The 27,375-nt window shown below is 55.9% G+C and overlaps 1 protein-coding gene across 1 annotated transcript; it reads left to right on the top strand.

Annotated features, from left to right (window-relative positions):
• The first annotated feature begins 6,634 nt into the window (after positions 1-6,634).
• On the top strand, positions 6,635-27,328 carry CD5 (CD5 molecule). Its single transcript, XM_079104386.1, has 11 exons — positions 6,635-6,750; positions 16,525-16,563; positions 18,652-18,963; positions 19,366-19,428; positions 19,656-19,994; positions 21,696-21,986; positions 23,330-23,455; positions 24,157-24,210; positions 25,203-25,322; positions 25,860-25,951; positions 26,052-27,328. The coding sequence occupies exons 1-10, from the start codon at positions 6,699-6,701 to the stop codon at positions 25,946-25,948; spliced, it is 1,485 nt and encodes a 494-aa protein (XP_078960512.1). The 5' UTR covers positions 6,635-6,698; the 3' UTR covers positions 25,949-25,951; positions 26,052-27,328.
• Positions 27,329-27,375: the final 47 nt, after the last annotated feature.

Raw genomic sequence — 27,375 nt, 5'->3', positions numbered from 1 at the left:
CCATCACCACCATCACCATCACCATCACCACCATCACCATCATCATCACCACCATCACCATCACATCATCATCACCACCATCACCATCACCACCATCACCACCATCACCATCATCATCACCACCATCACCATCACCACCATCACCATCACCATCACCACCATCACCATCATCACCACCATCACCATCATCACCACCATCATCACCATCACCATCATCACCACCACCATCACCACCATCACCATCACCATCACCACCATCACCATCACCATCACCACCATCACCATCACCACCCATCACCATCACCACCATCTCCATCACCACCATCTCCATCACCACCATCACCATCACCACCATCACCATCACCACCATCATCACCATCACCACCATCACCATCACCACCATCACCACCATCATCACCATCACCATCACCACCATCTCCATCACCACCATCTCCATCACCACCACCATCACCATCATCACCATCACCACCATCACCATCACCACCATCTCCATCACCACCATCTCCATCACCACCATCATCACCATCACCACCATCACCATCATCACCATCATCACCATCACCACCATCACCACCACCATCACCATCACCATCATTAGCATCACAAAGTCAATCAACACACCCCATCCCATAGGAGCAGCCCAGTGTGGCCCTGCCCTCAGCAGAGCTAAGGAGTAGACAACATGGAGCCCTCCCTGAAGCTTCGGGCAGCTGGAGGGCAGGTCCAGGTGAGGGCTCCCTCTGGGCACAGACCCAGTGGAAGTGGCTGGGCTGCAGCCTCCACCCTCCCCACCAGACCAGAGCCAGACTCTCCCCAGATTGTCTGTGGACCTGCCTCTTCCCCCAAGCCAGGCCAAGGCCTGGGCCTGCTCCATCACCTCTCAGAGCTTCAGTCCCTTATCTCTCACGTGGGCACGTGACCTTGGCACCCCAGAACAGCTCACCCGTGGGCCCAAAGCAGGACGCACAACCAAAGACAAACAGAAGTCATCCAAGGAGAGCCCGACATTAGCCATCATTGAGAATGTGGAAATGTGTGTTAAAATTGTTGCAGATTTGCCTCTGGTATCAATCTGGGACCTTCCTCAGTACCCAGGGTACCAGGGTGTCCTTCATGAAAGAGAAAACCCCTGATCCCTCACGTGGTCATGTGTCTATGCAGGTCTGTGTCTCTTTAAGTAAGCTCAGCCAACCAGCATCCACCTGAGATAGAACCAAGCTGGGTGGAGGTCCCTAATTCAGTACTTACAAAGGTATTCAAAATTGTCACAACCAAAGCTAGGCGTGGTGGTGCACTCCTGTAATCCACACTCCTCAGGAGGCTGAGGCAGGGGGATCTTGAGCCCAGACTAGACAATACAGCAAAAGCCCACCTTAAACAAAACCAACTCATTAAAATAGGCATAACCGGAGCCAAAAGCTCTGGTGTTTTCCGCATGGTATAAAGACTATATAGAACAATAATGCACTGTATATTTCAAAAAGCTGGAAAAAAGGATTTTTAAAACTTTCACCATAAAGATATGCTAAAGGGTTGAGGAGCTATTTGAATCCTTGATTCAAATAATTCTATTTAAAGGGAATAAAGATATATTTTTTAAAACGGTTGTGCAAAAACATTTATCACAAAGTTAGTTTGTCCATGTGTGATTTGTTTCATGGTACATGAGATTGAATCCAGGGGTGTTCTACCACTGAGCTATATCCCACTCCTTTTATTTTATATTCTCACTAAATTTCCCAGGGCTTGCCTTGAACTCGCAATCCTCCTGCCTCAGCCTCCAGAGTCACTGGGATTACACTTTCCTCTTTAGCAGATTTTCTGCAGATCCTTTTATGTCTTTGCTGTTGGGTTTCTGCTGGGCTTTCTACCCCCGCCCCCAGGGCCTTGTGCGTGCTAAGCAGGCACTCTTACCACTGAGCTCCATCCCCAGTCCTCTTTAGCATTATTTTTTAATGAATCACAGAATTATAATATACTTTCTTCAAAAAAAAATTAAATAATTCTGAAGAGCAAAAATAAAAACAAAAGCCCGCCCAACCTCATCCCACCCTCTCGTCCACCATCACTATTAATCTTTATCATGACCTTGATGAATATCCTATAAGATCTTTTTCCTGCAGATGGAGAAACTACACTCACGTTGAACTCGCTCCTGGTTTTATTCTGCGCCAACACAATCTGCTCTGTGGTGTAGCCTTTTCACTGAGCCCAGGCCCCGGCTACCGGAGTCGCATGCAGCCATCCGTCCCTCTTCCCTGATGGCCACACAGGACCCCCGAGTGCAGCTGGGTCGGAATTTGCCTCTTGCCAAATGTTCCGTTTTCGTCCCCTGAGTATCTGAACACCGGTGTGTGTGCCCCTGAGCCCTGGTCAGCCTAAGAGAGCTCTTCAAAGGTGACATTGTATGAGCTTAAAAGCCTTTGTCCTCTTGTCCTTTAAAGACAGGCTGGATCCAGGCTCAGGAGTCTAAGGAAGACGCCAAAGCAGAAGTCACCTATGGAGAGATCGGAGCCATCTAGAGCAGACTTCGTTCCACAGACAAACCGAGGCCGGAGAGAGAGGTGGCCACAGGCACAGAGCCGGGAGGGCCTGAGGCAGGGCCGCCGTCCGGGTGGCCATACTGCCCTACCAGGACCCAGAAGCCTTCGCGCTGATCTTCCCTCAGGAAGTCGGGAGGGTCCCTGCTCTGAAGCCCTACCATGCGGATGACCCCCTTTGCGCACTGTGACCTGCAGGCACCTCATCCAGGCTCATAATGTCCCTTCACGTCAGGCTCTGGTTTACCTGTTTTATAACCAGGATCTGAGACAGCCTGACCCGGGCCACACAGTGGGGTCTACCCGCCTCTCAGACCCCCAAGATCTCTACCACCACACAGAAAAACCTCTTAAAAGCCCGGGGAAGCACCAGCCTGAGATGAGAGACAAAAGGAAAGGTTCGCTGCAGTCTAACCTCACTGTTGGTTAGCTGTGCGTCCTGGGGAATTCACCTAACCTCTCTGATTCTCTGGTCCTCAGTTATTTCATCTGAAAAACGGGCTTGGTTAACACCTGTCTTTTACTTCTAAGGGGCCTTATTTTCTTAAGCAACATGTACACCCTGTGGTTGAACAAGTCCCATCTCATAAGACCAGTGGTAGAGAAAACACAAAGGCCAAGTTGTAGGGACCATGGGCGGCAAGAAGTGTGAAGCCGTAACCCGTGGTGGCCGTGGAGAGGGAGGGCACGGTCAGCTCATCAGGGCCCATGCACACCGCTTCAGTGAGGAAACCTGAGCAGGGCTCAGGAGGCTGGGCTGGACCTGAGGTGGACCAGCCCTCACACTAGGGGCGCACTATCAGGTCTCTCACAGAAACTTCCAGAAGCCCTGTGAAGCAGGAAGAGGATGGGTCTCAGAACGCAGAAGGTCACACACTTCGCTGAACTGTCAAGCCAGCCTCCAGACCCCCAGATCCTGTGCCACCCTCCTACCTAGCCAAGCAGCCTGAGCCCTTCTCTGAGTCAATGGCAAAGGGCTCTGGGTCATTCAGCTTCAGGCCCGTTACGCAGAAGAGGACGCAGGGAATTTGCTTCAGTAATTTGCTGGCGGTTTCACCACAGATTCCCTGAGGCCACCTTGTCCAAAACAGGCTGGGAAAATGGGGAGGTCGGTGGGAAGCCCCCAGCAGCCCGGGCTCCACCCCCACGGGAGCTCAGAGGAGTGCCCACCCCCTGACACCTCACAGAGCCGCCTGCCCCAGCCAGGGTGACCGGGAACCCTCTGTCCTTTTCCAGAAGGCTGAAAGAACTCTCTCACACAAGCGAAAACCAAACCCCACAGCTCCAGAGCAGAAAGTCCCTCCTCGGATGGAGCCCATCATGTCCCCCAATCCGACTTCCCTCCCCCACCACCTTCCTGGACAAGGGAGCTGGGATCATCCCATCCCTCCTGCCACAGAGGAGCCCCAGAGGCCTACGGCGTGACTTGGTCTCCCCCAGGGTCACGCAGCAGAGGGCCAGCGACCCTCCACCACACACATCCCACCCCCACCTGTGATCTGAGTGGGCTGGGATAAAGTGGGGGAGTCCAAGCACTTCCTGAGCTGGGGTGTGGGGAGAATTCTGGAAAGCCAGCTCCCCTGGGTGTCCGCCATCCAAGGCTGCCAATCAGGTTTCAAGGACTCGGTCACAGAGTCATTCAACAAACAAGTACAGAAGGGCACCCTCTGATCACCAGACCACCCTGACATCACTGGAACGTCCCATAGATTGCTTCCCTCCTTCACCCGACAAACGCTGAGGGCCTACTACGCACCAGCCTCCCCTCCCGGCCTCCCTCCTGCCTCTCCTCGCACCGCCCCTCCCTCCCACCCACCCTCAGCTCCGCCCCCGCGCCCCATCCTGGTGGCCCCTTTGCCCCAAGAAGGCAAGACCCCCGGGACGCTGGGGACTGAGCCGTCCGGAGGGGCACAGGGCTGACCGGCTGGCAGACACACCTGCACCCTCCCCAGGTTACCTGGCGTGGCCCCGGGCAGCAGTGGCAGGTGTCTGTCCCTGCGGAGGCCGCGGAGGTTCTGTCGCCCGGCGGGCCTCGGGGGCTCGCCGGCCCCTCCCCCACCTTGGGTTGCTTGGAAAACCCAGCCCGGCGCTGCTGACTTCCTCCCGTGTCATGGAAAGTGCGGCGAGGGCCGGAAACTGCCGCAGGGATCTGGGGTCTGAGCCGGGCCAGGGCCGGGCAGGGGCCTGGGCGGGGTGGCAGGGCGGGGCGCCGCCGCGGGACGGGAGGTGGGCGGCAGCGAGGCCGGGGCAGAGGAGCGAGCCCTCGGGGCAGGGAGGCCTGGGGTGGAGCGAACCGCCGCTGGGGTCGCGCAGGTCCCAAGTCCCCCACCCCAGGGTTGCAAGCAGAGGCCTTGAGCTGCTTTCAGTTTCTCAAACACAAAGTAACAAACAAAAATAAGAGCAGAAGCCATGACCTTGTCTGCGGGACCGGCTTGACACAAAGCCAAGAACTCCGGTGGCGCTCTGCTTGGGATTAGGGTGCAGAGCTGTCCCCAGGACCATGCGTGGGAAAAACAAGGTGGATTCAGATCTCAGTGTAGACCTCCTGGGGACGAGGGCGGACTTTCTGATCCCCAGTTTCCTCACGTGTGAAAGGAGAAGCTGCACCCACTTTCCGTGGTGGTTGGGAAGATGGAAGGAGCTGCCTGGCTGAAGATAGGCGCTCAATAAAACTGTGTCCTCCCTCCCTCTCTGGCTGCGATTTGTAAACTGAGCCGGGAACAGGGCTGCGAAGGGCCACTGAACACACCCAACGCCAGGCCAGGAAGCACCAAGGGCTGAAGAGAAAGATACTCCCTGAGTGCCATGCAGGACAGAGACAGCCCTCTCCATCTCTGCTGAGCACGGAGCAGACGTTTGCTGCTTGAATGATGGACGGAGATTTCCGGATTCACAGGGCCAGGAAGGATGGATGTGAGGCAGGGAACCAGGCCAGGCTGGCCAGTCAGGGCTGGGCGGGGCCCCCCTCAGCGCTAGGGCAGTGCCACCTCTGGAGAAGGGCGGAGGCACCTTCCAGCTCTCCACAAGGCGGCCGTGTGGCCCCCAATGTCCACTCCCACAGGAGTCCCCATTCCCTGGTCTGAGCCCTTGATTTTTCCTTCTGCCAAACAGGTTGGAGCTCCTGAAACCCACAGCCCTCAAGTTAACAGAAACGGGAAGGGCTGAGGCTGGGGGGCCAGGTGGACAGGCCATGAGGGGAGGCCCAGCTCGGGGGGAGAGTGGGACGGTGCCCGGTGAGGGGCCGAGAAGCCAGCGCGCATCCTCACACTGGAACACAGGACGCCCAGCTCTCACGTGCTCCTGGGGTGGCCAGATGGAGGGCCCGGCCCGCTCACCCTGAGGCTCGAAGCTCTGGAGAAAGGAACTGGACCCAGCCTGGCCAGGAGACAGGAGCTGTCTCCTGCTGCAGGTCCCCATCTGCCCTGTAGGATCCCAGAGACCCTGCTTCTTCAGCAGACCAGAGGTCAACTGCAGTCCCTCCAAGAGCAACCGCCACAGAGATGTCACACAGACACACACGTGCCAACACGAAACTCACACACATAACACGGAGCCCACAAAGACACAGCATGGAAATCACATGTGACACAGAGATCGCACACGCCAACACGGAGTTCACACACATCCGGAACTGGAGATGGAACAGGGATTCACTCAGTCTTCCAACCTCGTTTCTCAGCCAGGAGACTGGGGGCTTCTGCAGCAGGAACTGAGGTCACGTTCCTGACTTCCCACCTCTCACCCTGCAGCCCAGCTCCGGGCCCCTCAGGTAGGACCCCTGCCTTGGAGCTTCTCCTGCCCATGTCCACTCCTCCGCGCTCACCTAGAGCCAGGTCTCCTCCCCTGAAGCCCCCTGTCCCACCGGGATGCCTGCCCATCCAGGTGTGGGCATGGTCAGGGGCACTGCCCCAGTCCTAGGCACCTCAGGCAGGAAACTGGCAGAGGCCAGGGCCTCCATTCAATCTGGGGCGGGTGGTTTTGCCAGGAGGAAGTTGACAGTTCGACTTCAAACACAAGTGACGCAGGCCCCACCGCCTGCTGCCCGCCCTGCCCCGCCCCTCCCTCCTGAGAGCGAGACACCCGGCCAGACACCCTCGCCCCCGGTGCCGACCTGCTGAGTCTGAGGAGGCTGCGCCCATGGGGTCCCAGCAACGGCTGCTGGCCGCTGCGTGCCTGCTGGTGGTGCTGGGTGAGTACCTCGCGGAGCTCTGCGGGATGCTGCGGCTCTGTTGTGCGCGGGATCCATCACCTTTCTTCAGGTCTGCCTCTGAGGCCTGCCAGTTGCCTCTCTGGTGTGTCCTGGAGGCTTGGGGCCACCGGGGTCCCCATTTGCTCCCCAGCCCCAGCTGGACCCTGGGCTCTGCTGTTTGTACCCCCAGTGCCCCGATCCTGCCTCTCTCTGTGCTGCCGAGCACCTCACTGTGCCCCGCCACCCAGATCTGTGCCCGCATCAGACCCAGCCTAGAGGTCAAGCTGTCCGGCCCCGTGCTGTGTGGCATTCCTCTGTGGGGTACCCCCCAGAGTGCCCAGCCTGTGCTCAGTTAGGGGAAGCTCGCCCTCTCCGGAGGCAGCTCTGATGGTTCTCTGAGCAAGAGTGAGGCAGGCAGAGCAGGACCCCTCTGTGGACACAGCTGAGCCGACATCAGGGACGCAGTCCACAGTTCCTAGTGCCACTGACATGCAGCCGTAAGTGGGCCCCAAAGAAGGCCCCGGCCGCTGGATCCCACCCCAGGCCCAGGGTCCTTCTGCTGGGCAAGCAGGGGCAGTGGGTGCTGAAACCTGGGAGGCCCATGCCTGGGTCTAAACCTGTCCGTATGTGACCTCAGAGTCCCGGGCCTCTGCAGGTCTTGAGCTCCCATTTATAAAATGTAGGGAGCAGAGGTCTGAGCCAGAAGAGACCAGAGCTTCAGGGGGGCCTTGGAGGGTGTGGCAGGGCGAGGGGTACTGGACCCTGGGGTGAACAGGAGGCCGCGGGTGGCTTCCCGCTGTGCAGGGACAAGGCAGGGGCCCTGCCCGTCTCGCGGAGCCTCGGGAGCTTCCTGAGCAGGCGGTGTAGGTGTGAGTGCGGGAACGCGTGTGTGCTGAGGCTTCGGCGTGTCTGATGTGAGTTTGTGCATGTGGGCCGCGTGTGTGTGCGTGAGCACCCTGTGCACGTTCGTGGACGTTGCGTGACTCTGGCTCCCTCGTGTGACCCGGCTCCCATGCACACATGCTCACATGGCTGTCAGATCCACAACAGCCGCTGTCCCACGGCCAGGGCGTGCCTCTGCCGCTGAGTGTGGCTGGCTTCCTACACCTGCCAAGGCGCTTCTGTGGCCTCTCTGGTCCCCGGAGGGGCTCCTAGGAGCAGAGCCTACACCTCCCAGCTCCCCCTCCCCTGTGTTCACGCCCCACAGACTCCCTGCTGGGTCTGGAGTGGGTCCTGCTCTACAGTCCCTCCACCTGAGCACCATCATGGGGTGAGGCTGCTGGCAGGACAGGCAGGTCCCCTGGCTCCATGCGACCCAGAGTCAGGAAGATTCGGAGGCAGCGCCTTCACCTCCACAGGACCCTCTGGAGCATGTGGCTCCTGGGCACGTGTGTGTGTGAACTGGTGGGTAATGAGTGCTCCTTTTCCCAGGAGTGGTGGCAGATGCCTGTAATCCCAGCAACTCAGAGGCTGAGGCAGGAGGATCGCAAGTTCAAGGCCAGCCTGGGCAGCTTAGCAAAACCCTGTCTCAAAATTAAAATAATAAAAAGGACTGGAGGTGTAGCTCAGTGGTAAAGGATCCCTAGGTTCAATGGCCAGCACCTCAAAATACTAACAATAATAATAATAAGCACTGCCGTAGCTGGGGTCAAAAGGATTCTTAAAGCCATTTCCTTCTGAAAGCTGCACAACAGTCTGGGAAGTAGGAAGTAGGTGGACTCGACCCCATTTTACAGTGAGGAAAACTGAGGCCCAGGAAAGCCAAGTGACAAGTCCAGGAAGGAGCAGCAAGGGAGTGGCAGAGCCCAGCACTGCCCTCCTGCCTCACCGAGCGGCTCTGTGCCCTTAGCTGAGAGCGAAGGCCCTGGAACTGATCCCGATGTGGAGAAAGGCCCCGCAGCCCAGCCTCAGCCAGCAGATAAGCAGCCATCAAGGGTGGGGGTACCAAGGGCCAGCGCTGGGGCTGGGAGCAAATGCCACAGGCACCTGGAGCCATTCCAAGAAGAAGCGCGTCCAGGCCAGGCCCTGGGAACACCAGCCTCCTGGCTGGGACTTTCTGGCCACTGAGGCCTAGAGAGGACCAAAGCCTGCCAGGGGTGAGTGGAAGGCAGGGCTTCACACAGCTCTCCCCTCTGCCTCCACTTGTCCAGGGTGGGCCGGGGAGATGGCTCAGGCCCCCACATGGCCCGCCAGCCATAACCAATGGGACTCCAGCAGCCAGTTTGATTTAAATTCTGCCACTTGCTGGTGGGGTGACCTTGGACTAGTTCTATAAGCCCTGGTTTCCTTTTCTGTAAATTTGAAATAATAATAGTACCTCAGAGGTTTACGGGATGAAATTAATTTATGCACACTGCCGGGCAGATAGTATGGTACATGCTCAATAAGCATCATTGAGAACAACAACAACATCAGCGTCAACAAGAAGCAAGACAAGGCGGGACGGGGTGTGGGGGAGAGCTTGCCAGACACCAGCCTTTCCAAGGAACCTATCCCCCAGGCCTCTTGGACAGGCTGTTGGTTGGTCCGTTGGTTCGTTCGTTCATCTCTATGCGACACAAATATGTACTGAGCATCTTCCGCCCAGCTCTGTGCAAAGCAGCAGGGAGACGGCAAGGATGCGACAAGTGTCCCTGGCCTGGAGAGCTGCCCAGCTCACAGAGACCTGCTAGAGGACACCCGGAAATGAGCGTCTGAAATACTGAATGCCTTTGGAAACACTGTCGAGAGCCACACAGGAAGCAGTTGGCTGGGGCGTACTAACAGTGCACACACAGAGACCCCTGCGGCCGGGCCAGCAGGGCCTCCGGAAGAGGGTGACGTCTCCCTGAGACCCCAGACCAGAGGAGGGAAAGAAACAGCCAGAAAGAGAAGGAGGGAAAGGGTCCCGGACAGAGGCAGTGGAGGCGAGGGCCACGGGGAAACTCAGGCCGAGAGATACACAGGGTGTCCACAATAGAACAGGGTGCAGGAGTGGGCACCGGTCACTGTCCCAGGCTGCAGAACTGACCTTCTGAGACTCTGAATTCAAAGGGACAGGCCCTGGGCAGGCCCTGAGCTCCCCACCCCTGCAGGGAATGAGGCCCGGAAGGAAAGGGGGCCCTACTGGCCTTCCGGTCACTCTGTCTGGCTCCATCCCTTCAGAGGGGTTTCCCTGCTGTGACCAGGGAGGGAACCCAGTTTGACCTGACAAAGTTGGGGGAACGTCTGCCCTGGGAGGGCGTTCGTGCTTGTGTGTGTGGCTGTGTGTGTGCACAGCGCGTGTACAGTCCAGGATGGGCCTCTGCAGCCACTCAGCTCTGATCTGATTTCTGCTTGGCTGCCCCAGGTGACAAGAACCTCTTAGTCTCAGCCAGTGGTAGCGCTCACCTCGCAGGATGGTTACAATAATGACGTCGGATTCATTCAGTGGGGGAGCGTTGACTGAACACCTACTATGTGCTGGGGACACAGTGAACGAGACAGATAAGATGCCTGCCCTGATGGATGTGAAGGGTTGGGTGAGTGAGGAGCCTGTGGGTGCCAAGTCACTCGTGGTGGGGGCACAGACAGATAAAGGGGGGCTGGAGACGGAGCTCTGAGAGGGCTCAGCGGGTCTCACCAAAACCAATGGTTGAGTAGACACTTGAAGGGAGCGAGTGAGCCCACCACGTGGCCCAGGGAGGAGCGTCCAGCAGAGGGGCCCTTGGCACGTGGGCCACAGAAGGAGTGGGCAGCCCACGTCGCAGAGGCCTCCCCGAGGACTTGGGCCTTTTTCCCCATCAACTGGAGAACCACTTGGAAGCAGAGGAAGTTCTTTCCAGGTCCTCAAGTGCTCGTCCCAAGTCCCAGGCAGATGCCTTGGGGAATTCAAAGCTTTCCAAGGGCAGAAGGTAAATTGCGCATGTGCTGTAGGCTAAAAGGTCTGGGCAGCACTCCAAGATCAAACCCGTTCCTACCCCTGCAGTGAGACATGAGTCTGCACATAACCAGGGACCCCCGCATGGGGCCCTGACAGGCCACGGAGATGGGGCTTCAGTTCTGACTTCCCACCAGCTAGATAAGTAACTTGGGCCATCTCTTAGGTCCTCTCTGGACCTCAGTTTCCTTGTCTGATAATGGGTATAAGCATGATCCTTCTACAAGGGGCTGAGGGTGAAACAGCTTCGGGGTATGTGAAGCTCTGAACCAGCGACAGGGCTTGTCACTGTGGCAGCAGAGACATGCTATCTGGTATGAAACTCAGGCAAATTCGGTTAAACACACCAGGCAGGCACCAGGGAGAGAGAAAAATAGCTGCTTAAATAGCAAAAGCTACTCTGACCACCATTCACTGTCTGCACGGGGAGGCAGGCCCTGAGAGCAAGATTACAAACTCGCATATGCCCTTTCAGTTTCTGCTGGCCCACTGCATTCCCCTGGACTCTCCTGGCTCCGGTGATGGTGACGCTCCAAATGTTTAGCATTTGAAAAGGCTCCCAGTCACATCCCAGCCCTTCATCTGCTGCTCCAGCGACACAGAATGTTGGCTCTTTCTGATCTTTGGTTCCCCGGAAGCCCAGTTACCCTTTCAAGATAGACACCATGACTACTGCTCTGTCAGAAAGGCCAGAACCCTTCCAAGTCAGCCGACACAGAGGACGCGAGGGGAGAAAACCCAGCGTCCTCCCCCAGAGCCAGGCAGGCACCGAACTGGATGTTGGCCGCGGTTGGTGAGAGCAGGACAGATTGTTGGAGGGAACCGTCATCTAGGAAGAGAAGGATCCTCTGACTTCCAAATCACACAAAAGCAATTGCTTGGTTTCCTTCTCTGTGACAGAGGTGACAGCCCCCATCGGATGAGGCTTAAACCCTTAAGGGAAGCAATGGGGCCTTCTGTCGAAAACCCTCGCTCTGGGGGCAGGAGCAAACCCATTGTGATTGTCAATCATGTCTCTGTTCTTCTCTGGCTGCCCGCCAGATTGCAGGCTGGACACACCTTAAGTCTCCATTTCCCAGTTTGTACCCGCCACAAACAGCAGGCAGGACCTCTGAGAGGATCAGAGGCAGGCACAGGGGTCCAGGATCTGCAGCCAGCGGGCCCGGGCTAAGTGCTGTCTCTGCTGAGAGCTCACTCCGAGGTGCGGCAGCGGCCTCGTCCTCTGTGACAGGCTGCAGCCTAGAGTTCCAATCACATTCACCTGCACTTCCAAAACCCACTGACAAATGCTTGTGGTGTCAAGCCGAACCAGAACCAAAGGGAGGCTATTTATAATCTCCATGCATCCCACTTAGTGTGGAAATTCATGTATTTCCCTGCAGATGACATTGTGAGCTTAAAGCCAGAACTCTCCAGACGCAGAGAAAGAAGCATGCCAAATGGAAAGGCAAAGGCAGCTACCTGGGGCTCCCGGTAATGCAGCCCATAATTAGGACACCCTATTTTTCAAAAACATCTTGGGATTTGTTTTAAAGCAAAACAAAAGGGAGTCTTTTAAAAATTGGCTCCAATGCATAAGGCCCTAAATTCACTCCCCAGCACCTCAAAGAAAAGAAAAAAAAACTTCATCCCTTGCAGGATGCAGCACACGGGATGCAGAACTGGGTGAGAAGCCCTCTGGATGTGGGGGGGGGCGGGGCGGCAGGCAGGGGAGGATATCACCTAACCCTCACCATAACCTCAGGGCAGGCCAGGTCAAAATGACCGAATTTCTACAAACACAGAGACATGGGCCTGGGGACAGCAGATAGGCCCCCAGACTCTCCAGCTTTTAGGGCTTAGCAAGTCCACACCCTGAATCATGAGGGCTTGGAGGGAAGGTGGGCAGGGAAGGAAAGGCCTTTGCAGAATTCGCACGCCCAGCCTCAGCTGCTCCCAGGACAGTTGTGGACGTGGGTAAGGAAATGGCATAATGCTTCCATCCTCCTGTCCCTTGTGGCCTCAACAGCCTCAGGGCAGAGGCACGAGCCTCCGGCTGCAGGAGTCCCATAAAGGATGTGGCAGGAATACAGTGCAGCCCTAGAGGGGCCGGGAGACCCTGAGCAAGGTCTGCAGGGCTCCAGGAAGGAGGGAAGAGGGTATTGGTCCAACGCCTGGGAGGATCGACTGAAAGATTGAAAATAGGTTGTGGATGATGGAAACCAGAAAGGAACCCTGGACAGGCAAACACTAGGCACTGCAGGTCAGCCACACGTCCTCAGCCCACCTTGGCCCCGAGGTCCGTCAGGAACTGATTAGAGATCACAGAAGTATTGACATAGAGGAAGGTGAGGGATCATGGAATAAGTATTTCCTCACTTTATGAGGGGAAACTGAGCCCAGAGAGAGGCTGAATGGCTTGCCAATGTCACACAGCAAGTTTGTGGCTCAGTCTGCCCATGGCACATCTGATGAACTGGACAGAATCACAAGGGCTTTCGCTTTGTTCCAGGTTGCCTGCCAGGAACATGCAGGACTTGGTGAAACTGAGCGCAGCATCGCAGGCCTCCCTCGGCAGGGAAGGGACGTGGCTTGGTCTAGCGGGCAAAGCACAGCCTCTGCCATTAACAGCTTGGACAAATTATTTAACCCTCTCATCTCTAAAATGGGGACCAAAATGATAACACCTGCTTCGTGGCATGGTGGTGAGGATTGCAAGCTAAGTACAGAGATACCTGGAGGGCTGGGAACCTTAAAAGTTCCACTGGTGGTGGCGCTGATGGGGACGGCAATGGTGGTGGTGGTGATGGTAATGGTGATGGTGGTGGGGATGGTGATGTTGGTGATGGTAAGGATGGTGAGGATGGCAGTGATGTTTATGGGGGTGATGGTGACAATGATGCTGGTGATGATGACAGTGGTGGTGGTAGTGATGGTGATGATGGTAGGGATGTTGAGGATGGTGGTAATGGTGGTGATGGTGATGGTGGTGATGGTGATGGTGACGGTGGTGGTGGTAGTCATGGTGATGGGGTGATGGTGGTGGGGATGGTGGTGATGGTGACGGTGGTAGTGGTAGTCATGGTGATGGGGTGATGGTGACGGTGGTGGTGGTGGTGATGGTGGTGGTGGTGGTGATGGTGATGGTGGTGGTGGTGGTGGTGGTAGTCATGGTGATGGGGTGATGGTGGTGGGGATGGTGGTGGTGGTAGCAATGGCGATGATGGTAGGGATGGAGATGTTGTTGGGATGGAGACAACAGTGGTGGGGGCGGTGGCGGCAGTGATGGTGGTGGACAAAGAGAGGAAAGGCTGCTCATCTGAGGATCGGGCAGGTGCCCGGAGGGAGGCAATGCCCTGGAATGCATAGACACCTTTTCTCAACAGAGAACGTTCAATTTCACCTGGTTCACCAGCATTTTTGGCCTTTCCTGAGAACACCCTCTGAGCAGAAGCTGTGCTGCTGTGTGTGGGACCCACGAGGACGTTTGGGCCTGGTCTCTGCCTCCAGGGCTCCCGGGCCCGCCTGCTCAGCCTTCTGCGTCGGGGTCTGGGTAGAGTTCATTTCTGCATCTCCAAACCTGATGCTACAGAGACAACAGCTGGGTGGCTGAGAGCAGAGGGCACGAGATTTGAAGTCAGAATCATGGTTTCAATCCAGGTCCTGCCACTTGCTAGCCATGTCACCCTGGAGGGGCACTTGCCTTCTCCCGACATTTATACCATAAACATACTTAAAACACATCATGAGGTTGTGTGGAGGATTCACAATACCTGCGAGGACCCATCTCAAGTTCCTGGTCTGCGCAGGCGCTCAGTAATCGGAAGCTGCTGTTAATAATGAAAGTTGACTGAGCGCTGGCAAGGCCGAGTTTCCACTCTACATCCCGTGTTCCCTGTGTTCCCTAGATTCTGGCCCTTCGTGCCTCCTGGACAGAGGTCCTCCTGCTGGGAGAGCTCCAGGAGGCCTGGGCCTGGGCCCCGGGCCTGGCCTGCTCCTCAGACCAGCGACCCCAGCTCTCAGCACTGAGACGGGGCCAGGGAGGCACCGGGCTTCCCTGGAGTACTTCAGCTCATCCCCTCAACGTCACTAGAGTGGTGATCCCATGCTCATTCCACGCGACAGATGAAACTGAGGTTCAAAGGGACTGAGAGATTTGGTCCCCAGGCCCACAGGCAGGAAGTGACAGAGCCAGCTCAGGTCTAAAGCACTAGGAAGTCATCCGTGCCTGAAAACCAGACCCGTGTCATTCAGCGAAGGGCAGACCTAGACACCTCCTCTCCCCGGAGACACCTCTTCAAGCCGCTCAGCCCTCATGCTGTAGCCAAAGGAATGACTTCCTAAAGGTGGACAGCCCTGCTTCCCGTGGGGCACCTGGACCCGAGGAAAGTGGGAACGAGAGGCCGGGGTGAGAGGTGAGAGAAGCCACAGGGTCTCGGGCCTCCTCTCACCATGCTAGCCAGCGAGATCCACTGCCATCAGGTGTGATTGACAGCTGGACTGTCCCTTTCCACTCAAGCCAGAGCTCTGGCCACTGCGCCAGGCCCAAGACTCCCCGTCTGTTAGAATAATCATGCCTTCCGAGGCCCACGACACCCAGACGAGCGTGAAGGAAACGGATCACAGGGCCACCACAGCTCCCTGCAGAGCCCCCGACCTGAGAACACTCGGGCAAGGACAGGCCTAGGTTTTTAAAGACCCAACACCAATTTCTCCAAAGCACTTGAAACGGCTGTTACCTATGTATAGCAGCTTCCCTGTTCCAGTGCCGTCCCCAGCTTGGGGACGAATGGAAATGAATGCCTGCTTCCCACCATACGATGGGTCTCTGAGGCCACAAGAGCTCTCTATCCCACCCTGTCCCCACCCAGGTGAAACCTCCCCCACCACAGTCACAGGCCAGCTGGCCACTGCTGCTCTACCGAGTGCTGCACACCATGGTCCAGTCACCCCTGCACCATAGTCAGAGGCTGCAAGGAGGAAGCACCCCCAAATGGCCCCACGGGGGAGGCTCGCCAACTGGCTGTGCCGCCCTGGGCCGGTCGTTCCATCCGAGCCTTGTTTTCCTCTGGAACCAGGAGCTGTTAAAGATAACTTGCTGCTGTTCTTATCCTGCCTTGGGAATTCGAAAAAGCAGCCAACGTTATCTTGGGTTCCCTTTTGGACTGATTGCGCTGTTCTCTAAAATGATAGAAGCTGAACCTTTGGAGTGAAGGCTGCACATGGTTACATTGCAAACCCAACCCCAAAAGTGATTCCTACCCTAGAGCATTGTCGTTCTCTATTCCTCTTTTATTTATTTATTTATTTTTTTTGGTACTGGGGATTGAACCCAGGGTGCTTAACACACTGAGCCACATCTCCAGCCTGTGTGTGTGTGTGTGCATGTGTGTGTGTGTGTGTGTATTTTAGCAAAAGGGTCTCACAGGAGCTGGTTTTGAACTTGCAATCCGCCTGCCTCAGCCTCCCAAGCCACTGGGATTCCAGGTGTGTGCCACCGCACCCAGATCTCCATTTCATTTTTGAAAAGAAAAAAAAAAAAGCAATGGTTGCATTACTACAAAAAGATAGCGTGCCTGTCTCCATGGGGATGGAGGTCATATGAATCCTATGCATTAACAGTCATAGAATTGTGCACTCAAGAAAAATTGATTTCACTTCATACTCATTTAAAAAGTTAAGTTTTTTTAAGAGAAAAAAGTTAATGGTCGCAACCCACTAAATTGATTTCCTGATCACTTAGGGGTTCCAAACTGTGCAATAAAAGTTCCTTACCCGGTACCCACGAGAGCACCACAGGGTGGGCTGCCAGGGTGATTGCTAAGCCCTGGGTGGGTGCGCGGGAGAAGGCGAGGCGGGAGGCCTCACTTGCTGACCCCCCTCTCTCCTCTCTGCAGTCACTCCCTGCCTCGGTTCGTCTAGCCTGGAGGACCCAGGTAAGGAAGAGCAGGGTGAGGGGAGGCCTGGGCAAGGCAGGGGCTGGGATGCGGTTCCATCAGGCTTGGGGGGACCTGCCAATGAAGAAGTTGTCACCTCCACCAGAGTGAACCCCAGCACAGGGAAGAAACATGATACCTAGCGATTCCCACCAGTTTCACCACGCCCTGTTTTTCACACTGGCTGGGACAGCACTGGGGAGAAATGAGGCCAGAAGTCTTGGGAAGTCACTGTGCAGCCAGAAGGAGCCACAGGGCCTTGGCAGGCCCTGGGCCCGGACCTGGACTCCACACTGACATCCCAGGCTGGCTGGTTCTCTGAGCCTCTGGCTCCCCACCTCTCCCTGGGGAAGAGTCAACGAGTCAGCAGGCCGGGTAGGAGGCCTGCACGGCGTTCTACCTGAGTCAGGTGCAACCAGGTGACCATGGGGAGCTCCCAGCCCTGCACCCAGGCCCCCAGTGTCCTCATCTGTGGGAAGAAAATGCAATCTGACCAGTGGTTCCCAACGAGGGAAACCTTCTACCTCACAATCCCCCAGAAGAGCCTTTTACATTGAAAAAAAAAAATGTTTTTTTTGAATAAGCAGTACACTAACTTGCCTGGCTCAAACATTTTATAAAAAGATCTGCAGTAAAGAGTCTCACTTCCATCACTGGCCACCCCCCGTCCAGCCCTTCCTTACGCCCAATCCCCAGGTAATAGCCACGTTTACTTCTTTCTTGCATGTTCTCCTATAAGTGCTTCATACATATACAAATATATATAATATATACAGTGAGCCTTCCATATCTGTGGACTCAATCAACTGCAGATCAAAAATGTAGCTGGGTCCATGATGGCTGTGTCCCTACTGGATGTATTAACTCTTTCCTTGTCATAAAAATGACACAGCATTTGCATTGTATCAGGATTATAAGTAATCTAGGGATGACTTAAAATAAATGAGAGGATGCGTGCAGGCCATATGCATATTTTTTTGATTTTTGTGCCACTGGAGATGGAGCACAGGGCCTTGCACATATGAAGCAGGCACCCTATCACTAAGCTAAATCCCCAGCCCCTGCACCATTTTCTATAAGGAACTTGAGCCTCCGTGGCTTTTGGTATTATAGGAGGTCCCAGGACCATGCCCTCATAAAACCAATCTGTGCGCATGTGCATATATATTTTTTTCTTCCTCTCACGTAGCTTTAGAAAATCACAAAAGCCACATACCTACATATGACCGGGCAATTCCACTTGGGGTATTTACTCAAGAGAAATGGAAATATGCCCACACAAAGACCCGTGCAAGATTGCTCACAAAGCTTGATTCGTAGGAGGAAAAGCCCGGAAACGAGCCACATGGTGCATGCAAAAACAAATGTGGCAAATCCACCCGAGGAAACATTATTCAGCAATGAAAAGAATGAACTATTGATACAAACAGCAATGTGCATAAGCCTCAAATACATAACTAAATGAGGAGGGAAAGAATAACACCCCCTCAAAAAAAATTCTAAATGATTCTATTTATATGACATTGTAGAACAGGCAAAACTAATCTCTCACGACAGAAAACAGATCAGTGGTTGCCTATGGCGACATTCAGGGAAATTAACTGTCAAGGGACATGCAGGAACTTTCCGGATGATGGACGTGTCCCATATCTGGGTGGTGGTAGTTACATGCTTGTGTACATTTGTCAGATTGCTGGAACAGTCCTAAAATGAGTGTATTTCACTGTATGAAAATTGTACCTCAGTAAAACTGATTTTAAAAGTGAAAAAAAAAAAAAAAAAAGATGGCAGACCCCATCTCACAGAAGGGGACACAGAAGCTCTAGGAATGGGGCAATGCTACTGGACAGTAGGTGCCTAGAATACTTTGCCCGCTGCTCCAAGTTCCCTTCCTAGCTTCAGGGCCTCTTGGGTGCCCCCGCGTGAGTTTCTAGGAAGTTCCTGGAGTGTCCCAGAGGGACGAAGCTCATAAGGACCAGGGCGAGCAGGCAGTGGGGCGGCAGGGAGCCTGGCTGGGCGAGGGGCCCCAAGGAAGGGCCCTTCCTCTTCATCCCCACTGACCCCTGCCACCACTTCTTTGACCCCCAGATCTCCAGGTCAGGCTAGCAGGCTCCAACTCAAGGTGCCAGGGCCAGCTGCAGGTCTTGCGTCTTACCAAGGACTTGTGGCACACGGTGTGCAGCGAGAGCTGGGACGGGGCCCTGCGCCACCAGGCCATCTCCCGGCAGGCTGCCAGAGTCTGCCAGAAGCTGCAGTGCGGGGCCTCCTTGGGCCTGGCCACCTATGCTCACTTCAACACACCCCAGAACCAGATCATCTGCCAGGGACCCCGGGGCTCCTTCTCCAACTGCAGCAGCATCGAACCCCACAAGTGCCACCCATTGAGCCTGATCTGCTTAGGTAGGTAACTGGCCAGCCTCACAGACGCCCCTGGGCTGGGCGCCCCCCAGGCTTATGCTCTGGAGCCTAGGCAAGCCAGCGAGAGGGAAAGGGGGCCCCAGTTGATGACTGCGCTCCAGTCGTGTGTACGGCAGGGGGGCAGAGGAGGGGTGCCAACTAAGGGGCTGTTGGCACCGGGAGGATGGAAACACAGGCCCTATCCCAACCTCCGCCTCCCGTCTGTGAAGCGGTCAGACCGTGGCCTAGGGAAGGCAAGGGTCAAGCGGGCTCGCTGGGCAAGTGGTACTTACGTCACGAGCTCTGGATCTTCCTCACACTGCAGGCTGCCCCCAAGCCCTCCCATGCCCCATCCTTCCCTCCTCTGCCACCTGCTGACTCTCTCACCAGAATGTCTCATTGCAGAGCCCCAGAGGACGACCCCCCCGCCTACGCCGCCCCCAACCACCCTGACTCCGGAGCCCACAGGTAAGAGGGTCTGAGGCCTCCTGGAGGGTACAAACACAGCAGAGACCTCAGGAGGCCCCATGACACTGGAATTTCAGAGAAATCTTTAGTATAAGCACGTCCTATGGACTATTTGGGATGCGCCACCTCCCAAGGCATTCGGGATTACCTGTCAGGGTCAAACAGCAAGGTGTACCTCAGGGGGCACAGCGCTCAGGCCTGCCCCCTCCTCCATGCCCCTTTCTCAGCGCCCCCGGTGCTGCAGCTGGTGGCAGGGCCCCGGGGCCTGCGGTGCGCTGGCCTGGTGGAGTTCTACAGTGGCAGCCTGGGAGGCACCATCAGCTACGAGAACCAGGACAGGATCCAGGACCTGGGGAACCTGCTCTGCGGTGCCCTCCAGTGTGGCTCCTTGAAGCAGCAGCCGGAGGCCAAGGCAGTGGAACCACAAGAGCCGGGAGAGCGCTGGGCACGCAGGCCCTTGCCAATTCGATGGCAAATCCGGAACGCCAGCTGTGCCTCCCTGCAAGAGTGCTTCAGGAAAACCCAGCCCCAGGAGGGTGGCCAGGCTCTCAGCCTGGTCTGCTCAGGTGAGTGAGGCCAGCCCACCCCATGGAGCCTTCTGCTGCCCCAGTAGTGGTCACGGGCAGATGGTGGGGCAAGCTCTGGAAATCCCTGTGTGCACAGGGTACAGAGCCCCACAGAGGGTACAGGGAAGTGGAGCACTGAGCCTAAGACGCAGGGCAGGATGGGACTCAGTGCCTTGGGAATCTGCAGCACTGACCATGGCTCAGCTGCCACCTGGGGAGTGGTATCATCAGGGCTCCCAGGAGGAGGCAGGGTCCCCGGTGGGTTTGGTGGAGCAAAGGGGAGAAAGCCCAGCAGGGAGCACCTGATGGGCAGAACTTGCAGGAGGGGAATTTGTAAGTCTCCAGAGATGATGTTGGGGGGATCCTGAGGCCTGGCTCAAAAATCATGAGAGCTGGGGCTCAGAGCAGAGGCTCAGAGGTGACCCCAGAGCCTACCCGCCCCCAGAGGGTTCTCTGCCTGGCCCTGAGCCACAGCTGACAAAAGGAGAGCCTGATGGTGCTAAGGTGGTTGAGGCAAAAGCCAGGGAGGCTGAGCCTTCGGGACCCTAAAGGGCCACACCAGGATTAGTGGACAAAACCAAAGAGACCATAGTTCAAAGCAAGGCCGAACCATCACAGGCCAGGGAGGCTGCAGGTCCAGACTTAAAGCAGCTTACCTGGTTCCAGGACACGGCCGGGCAGGCTTGGATTTTTACCACCATGGTAGGAGAGAGAAGCTATCACTATTACCATTCCACAGGTGAGGAAGCAGAGGCTCAGACAGGTTCGATTTCTTGCCCAGGTTCTCGATGGGGTTTCTCCTCAAGCAGCACAATCCACAGACAGGTGCTAGGCCTCGGCTGCCGAAACACAGTCCCACTGGGCAGTGCGGCACCACTCAGGAACTGGTGAGAGGCAAGCCTCACCTGTGCAGACCTCCTCAGGCCCAGAGACCCTCACACAGGTGGGAAGCGGCTCTGGACCGCCCCACCCCACCCCACTGGGTACCTGGAGTGAATTAGCAAAAGGCTGCCCCCTCCAGGCAGAAACCCCCTCCAAGCGTCTCCTGGTTCGAGGAGGGGACATGGAGTGGCTCCCAGCCCCACTCGCCCCAGCCAGGAGCCTCATGAAGACCACAACCTGCAAAACCATACCCAAGAGTCTTGCCTTTGAAGTTTCTCCTAAACAGAAGATTTACTAGGACTTTGAAGATGGGCGTTACCATGGAAACTGGTCCAAAGCTGGTGATATCACAGCTCACTCTAGCTTGAGCATAGGGGCCCCACCACGGGCTCCCAGGCTCCACCCTGACCAGCAGAGATGGATGAGTCTCTGGCTGGTCCCGACTCACCGAAGGTCCAGCCCTCAGGGTATGGGGCTGGGCAGCAGGATTCCTGGGTTCTGTCCCCCTGTGAAGCACCAGGACTTAGAGCTAGGTCACAGTTCCCATCCCTGGACCTTTCTGAAAGCCCTCTGTCCATGCTCTGGTCCCAGGATGGCTGCTGGCAGCTGCCCAGAGGCCCCAGGGAGAGTTTGGCCATGGGAAGTGCTGGAAAGGATGCCAGGAGGAAGGAAGGTCGAAAAGGAAGGTGTCTGCCCTGCCATCCTCCAGGGCCTCCTGGCTGCCAGGCCCCAGCTGTGCCAGCAGCACAGGCTCCAGGGGCCTGACGCGTGGGCGGGGGCCAACCTGCCACCTCATCTCTGGTCATTTGCACTCCCCAGATTTCCAGCCCAAGGTCCAGAGCCGCCTGGTGGGGGGTGGCAGCGTGTGCAAGGGCACTGTGGAGGTGCGCCAGGCCTCCCCGTGGGCAGCCCTGTGTGACGGCCACGTGAGCAGGGGGCCTGCGCGGTGGGAGGAGCTGTGCCAGGAGCAGAAGTGCAGCAGCCTCATCTCCTACCACACGCTGGACGCCAGTGAGACCTCCAGTGGGTTCTCCTGTTCCCAGGAGAAGCTGTCCCAGTGCCATGAACTTCGGGAGAAAAGAGCCTCCTGCAAGAGGGTGTTTGTCACATGTGAGTCGGCCGCAGCCCACACTGGGTGGAAGGCAGCCCTTGGCTTTCCTTCTGGGACCTGGTTAGTGAGCACATCTCTGAAGGACAGTGCCCAGAACCCTGGAAAAGGATGGCAAATGGGGGGGAGGGGTCAAGGAACAAGAGTGCTCGGCAGCTATGAGCATGAACAATAAAGAGGGGACCAGGCAAGGTTAGGCAGATTATTGTGAGGCAGTTGATGCATGACAGAACTCTTCCTTCTGTCTCCTATTCTCCCAGGATGGAAACTAGAAGATCAAAGGGCAGATGGGACATATTTGCCACATGAAGAATAATTGGATAATGCATAGGAGAGAAATGGACAAAATAGATGGTGTGTGTATGCATGGACAGACGGATGGAGGAATGAATGGAAGGTGGATGGTGGATGGATGGATGGTGGGTGAATGGACAGTGGATGGTAAATGGATGGATAGATGGATGGATAGATGGTGGGTGAATGGTGGATGGTGGATGGTGAGTGAATGGATGGATGGATGGATGAATGGATGGATGGATGGATGGATGGATGGATGGTGGATGATGGACGGATGGTGGATGATGGACGGATGGTGGATGGTAGATGGATGCATGGAAGGTGGATGGTGGATGGATGATGGACGGATGATGGATGGTGGATGATGGATGGATGGTGGATGGATGGTGGATGATGGATGGATGGTGGATGGTGGATGATGGATGGATGGTGGATGGTGGATGGATGGTGGATGGTGGATGGATGGTGGATGGTGGATGATGGATGGATGGTGGATGGTGGATGGATGGTGGATGGTGGATGGATGGTGGATGATGGATGGATGGTGGATGGTGGATGATGGATGGATGGTGGATGGTGGATGGATGGTGGATGATGGATGGATGGTGGATGATGGATGGATGGTGGATGGTAGATGGATGCATGGAAGGTGGATGGTGGATGGATGATGGACGGATGATGGATGGTGGATGATAGGTGAATGTTGGATAGTGGGTGGTGGATGGAGAGCTGGCTGGCCATTGGTGGATGAGGGGAAGTTGATCACTTGTGAGTAACAAAGAGTTGAGAGTTAATAGTTGATGACAAGAGTGGCAAATGACAGCTAGATGGTTGACTAAAGATGATAAGTTGTGGATAGACAAATTGGTAGCACAGACTCCCAGAGGAGGATAGAGGGACAGCCAGATACGGAATTTCCTTCCACCCATACTGGTGAATTTTCAGGAGGAGCCAGGGTGTTGGGGAAAGCCAGGCGGCAGCAGCTGCCTCTGAGTGGACAGGTGTGATACCCCCAGGACTGGGACTGACTTAAGCCCTCCCTTGCCAGGCCAGGATCCCAATCCAGCAGGCCTGGCTGCAGGCACCGTGGTGAGCATCATCCTGGCCCTGGTGCTCCTGACAGTGCTGCTGGTCGTGTGTGGCCCTCTCGTCTATAAGAAGCTGGTGAAGAAATGTAGGTGCTGGTACCCTAGCCGCCTGCCCTTTACCACCCTGTCTTTCCTCTGAGGCTCAGAGTAACAGAATGTCAGGAGAATTAAACTCTCCAATTGGCCCATATCTGGGCCCAGCTGGGGCCCACTACAGGCCAGACTGAGGCTGTGGCATCCTCTGGGAAGTGGCAGCCCCGAGCTAGGTCATTAGCACAGTCGCTGACGGTGGAGACACAGGCCTAGGCCCAGCTCCACCAACCACATATCAGCTGCTCGTGACACTGAGTTACTTCCTCTCTCTGAGTGTGCATCTACCCAGTGGGTAACTGCATCCCTTGTGAATGCAAGGGGTTGTTAGCCTTGCCTTGCACAACTAAGGAGAAGTTCACTCAGAGACAAGGAAGCGAGATTAAGGATGCTGAGAATGGAGAGCCCAGAGGTGGGCAGTGCTGGGTCCCTAATGCTCACCCAGGTCTCAGTTCTGGCTCTAAACATCTGTGGTTGCTCCTCTGGAAAACCAGTTGCATTGGCACCCTCCTGGGCACCCTCCTTGGCACCTGATGACTCCAAGCCTCCTCCCTAGGAAGTCAGAAAAAGAGGCCCTGAGAGACTGGAGGCCTGAGAGACCCAGTAGTCCTAACCTTGGGCCCCTCCTCCTCCCCATCCCTCCCATCATGCTCTGCACCCCACCCTGCCCTGATGTGCTTTCCTGTCTGTTGCCCAGTTCGCCAGAAGAAGCAGCGCCAGTGGATCGGCCCCACAGGAATGAACCAGAACAGTAAGTGTCCCCCAAGGTAGGGTCTCCCCTCAGCCCCAGGACTTAGGCCATGGGGACAGAGTCAATGCCTCTGCCAATCACAGATAGAGCTCGTGGCTACTGGTGGCTTCTGATCTCTACCACACTTGGTTAAGGTATGACTGTGGCCAACAGACACCCCCACACCCAGGAGGACTGAGGTTCTCCAGGGGGCAAACAGCTGGGTGGCTTTTGCTTTTGAAACCTCAGACACCATGATGTCCCCTACCTCCATGATAGACTAAACCAGAGATGCCCCCTAGCTTTCACCTCCCTCAGCAAAATTCCCCAACACGGTGACCAACAGATGCTGACAGGTAGCACTCACAAGTGGGGACTCCATGATCAGAGAGATCTGGAAAACCAGGAGTTAAGCAAAGCTAGCCATGATTCTTTACTTCAGGGCTTATCCCAACCTTCAGGGGCATTTTTGCCATGTCTGTCTCCAGGGCAGGGAAGCATTGAGAAAGGCTGTCCCTGCTGGTGTCATGGACAACTTAAAGCTCAACTCAGTCAGTCCCACCCCGCCCTGGTCTTCAGCCTCTCCTTCCGGCCACCGCCAGCACTGCCCTAACGGGTCCTCCTGACTCCCAATCCACATTAGTCCAGGGCTAAATCCTTCAAGAAGGCTCTGAATTGTGCAGTTTTTTGTTTTGTTTTTTTTTTTTTAAAGTAACATTTCAAAGTCCCTGGGGGGCGGGATTCTCTCTTCCTATCACCAAGCTCCGACTCCCTCTGGGTAAATGCTTGTGAGTGACCGAAGGCCTCAGCTGGCCAACCTCAAGATACTCTGAGAGTCTGTCCCTGCTAGCATGAACCTCCCCAGGGAGGAAGTAAAGGGAGGTGTGTTAAAGGGGCTGTCGAGTTCCTGCACTCCCCCCCACGACCACCGAGTGGGAACAGGATAAGTTCTGGGCACCTGCTGGGAAGATGAGAACAGCAGATCTAACGGAGCCGTCTCTGCATCTGCTCAGTGTCTTTCCATCGCAACCACACTGCGACTGTCCGGTCCCAGGTGGAGAACCCCACAGCCTCCCGGGTGGACAACGAGTACAGCCAGCCCCCCAGAAACTCCCACCTGTCCGCTTATCCAGGTGAGCAACAGGGGGCCCCTAGGCCAGCAGGCAGAGCTGGAACAGTCAGGATGGTCACGTGATGTCCTTGAAGCTCTAGTCGCTGTCCAAAGAGAGAAAGGAGACCCCAGGGGACAGGGGATCAAACTACCCACTTGACAGCAGGTCACATCAGGGCTGTGGGAGGGACAGAACTTCACAGACCTCCGCTGTCCCTTTTGAGGCCTGAACCACTCATCTAGAGAGAAGAATGCACTTGGGTAGATGTCATTAACCCCAGCCTCGCTGTGACCTAATGGGACTATTTCCCGGCAGGGCCGTACAGGCTGGATAGTAAATGAGGCTCCTCGGACTCCTTCAGCTAGAAGAGAGCCATTAAGTGGCCTGCAGGAGTTCTGTACCCAGGGCTCCCTTGCTGCTGCTGACAATTAAGCCCCAGGGAGCCTGGAGTTCAGCATCATTAGCAAACGCTTGGCTGATTTGATCAAAACAGATACCAGGGGCTGTCACCAGCTCATAAAGCCCCTGTGATCTTCTGAAGGCCCTTTCTCTCCCCAGCTCTGGAAGGGGCCCTGAATCGCTCCTCTGCCCAGCCTGACAACTCCTCTGACAGCGACTATGACCTGCACGTGGCTCAGAGGCTGTAAAAGGTGAGCCTGTCCCCAGTCTGGCACCCATCACCAGGACCCCCAGTCCTGGGGGCGGCACCAGGACGCAGTCTTACCTCATCCCACCCCTGTATGTGAACAGGGGGCCTGAACATCTCAATTCTCAAAAAGGGCAAGAATAAGCACCAGCAATAGAGGCGGCAGGGCCAACTCAGAAGAGCAGAGGACTTGTCGCTCTTAATTCCATCACAGAAGACAACACAAAAGACCCCTGTGTGGAGAAGGCCCGGACAGCAGGGCAGTGGCTGTCCCAAGACTGAGCGGCTGTGGGCCATCCCCCAGCACCCCGAATCACCTCCACAGAGCCCTCCTCCCGACTCCTCTGCTCCTTGCCCCACAGAACTGGGAACCAGGGACAGAAAAAACTAGAGCTGGAACCCTCTGTCCTGAAGAAACCATGGTCACCACTTGGAAGGGATGCCCCATTTCCACTCCCAGCAGGACCTGGCCTGGACAGACTGGGGCACCTTTCACACTCGTCCTGTGCCCTGCAGTGGCAGGCCAGTCTCACCCCCTCGCCCCCCAGGCCCTGACCCAGGGGAGGCCAGCAGCCACAGCTTGGCGCCCTTGGGGCACCAACGCTGCGAGTAGATGGAGCCCAAAGGCGAGCAGCCCTTCCGAGCAGACTCGGGGTGTCCAGAAGGGGTCCCATTTCCTAAGCCTGGGCTGCCCTTACCCTGTCCACCGGGGTACAGCACTGAGTGGACTCTGGCCAGGTGAAGAACGAGGAGGAAGCTCACGTGTGGATGGGAGGCCATTTCTCTCTTGTACTTTAAATGTGTTCTTTGTAAATAACACTTTTCCTACTTCTTGACAACTTGAGTGTTCTGGCCTCTTCCGCCCACGGTCCACCCCACGTGTCCTCCTGGGAATGCTCATTCGGGAGACCTGCGGAACCTCCACAGCTGTCCTGGTCAGAGCTGCACAAGGACAGCTCAGCACACTCGGCAGCTACCAGCTGCCCCTCCACCTGTGACTCCCCAGGCCCCACATCTGAAATGCCTTCCTCTCCCAAAAGCAGGGACCACTGGCTACCAAAGGCAGTGGTGCCACCCCAGAGGCCTGCACAAAGGGACACCTAGTAAATCCTGGCCCATTAGACTTTTGGTCTCACTGGGCAGTTGAAAGTCCCAAGCTTAGTTTCAGCCAATCACAGCTAACCTTCTAATCCAAGAGTCAGAGAAATGGGCTGCACATCCCTTCAGTTTAAATAATTCTTGCAGCTAAAACAGTCTCCTCTGCCACTTGGAGATCCAAGACTTTCAGCTAAATCCAGCAGTGCAGGTTCCTAAACTTCAAGAGTGGGGTAGCTAACCAGGTCCAGCACAGGGAGGGGCTGTGCAGGGCCACTGGGCCTTTGGCTCAGGCAGCCCCCTTAAAAGACGAAGCAGCTTGGTGGCAACACA

The sequence above is a fragment of the Sciurus vulgaris genome, assembly GCF_902686455.1.
Source record: "Sciurus vulgaris genome assembly, chromosome: 11".
NCBI classification, from domain to species: Eukaryota; Metazoa; Chordata; class Mammalia; order Rodentia; family Sciuridae; genus Sciurus; species Sciurus vulgaris.
Note: the sequence above shows the minus strand (reverse complement) of the source record. Positions and strands in the feature narration are given on the sequence as shown.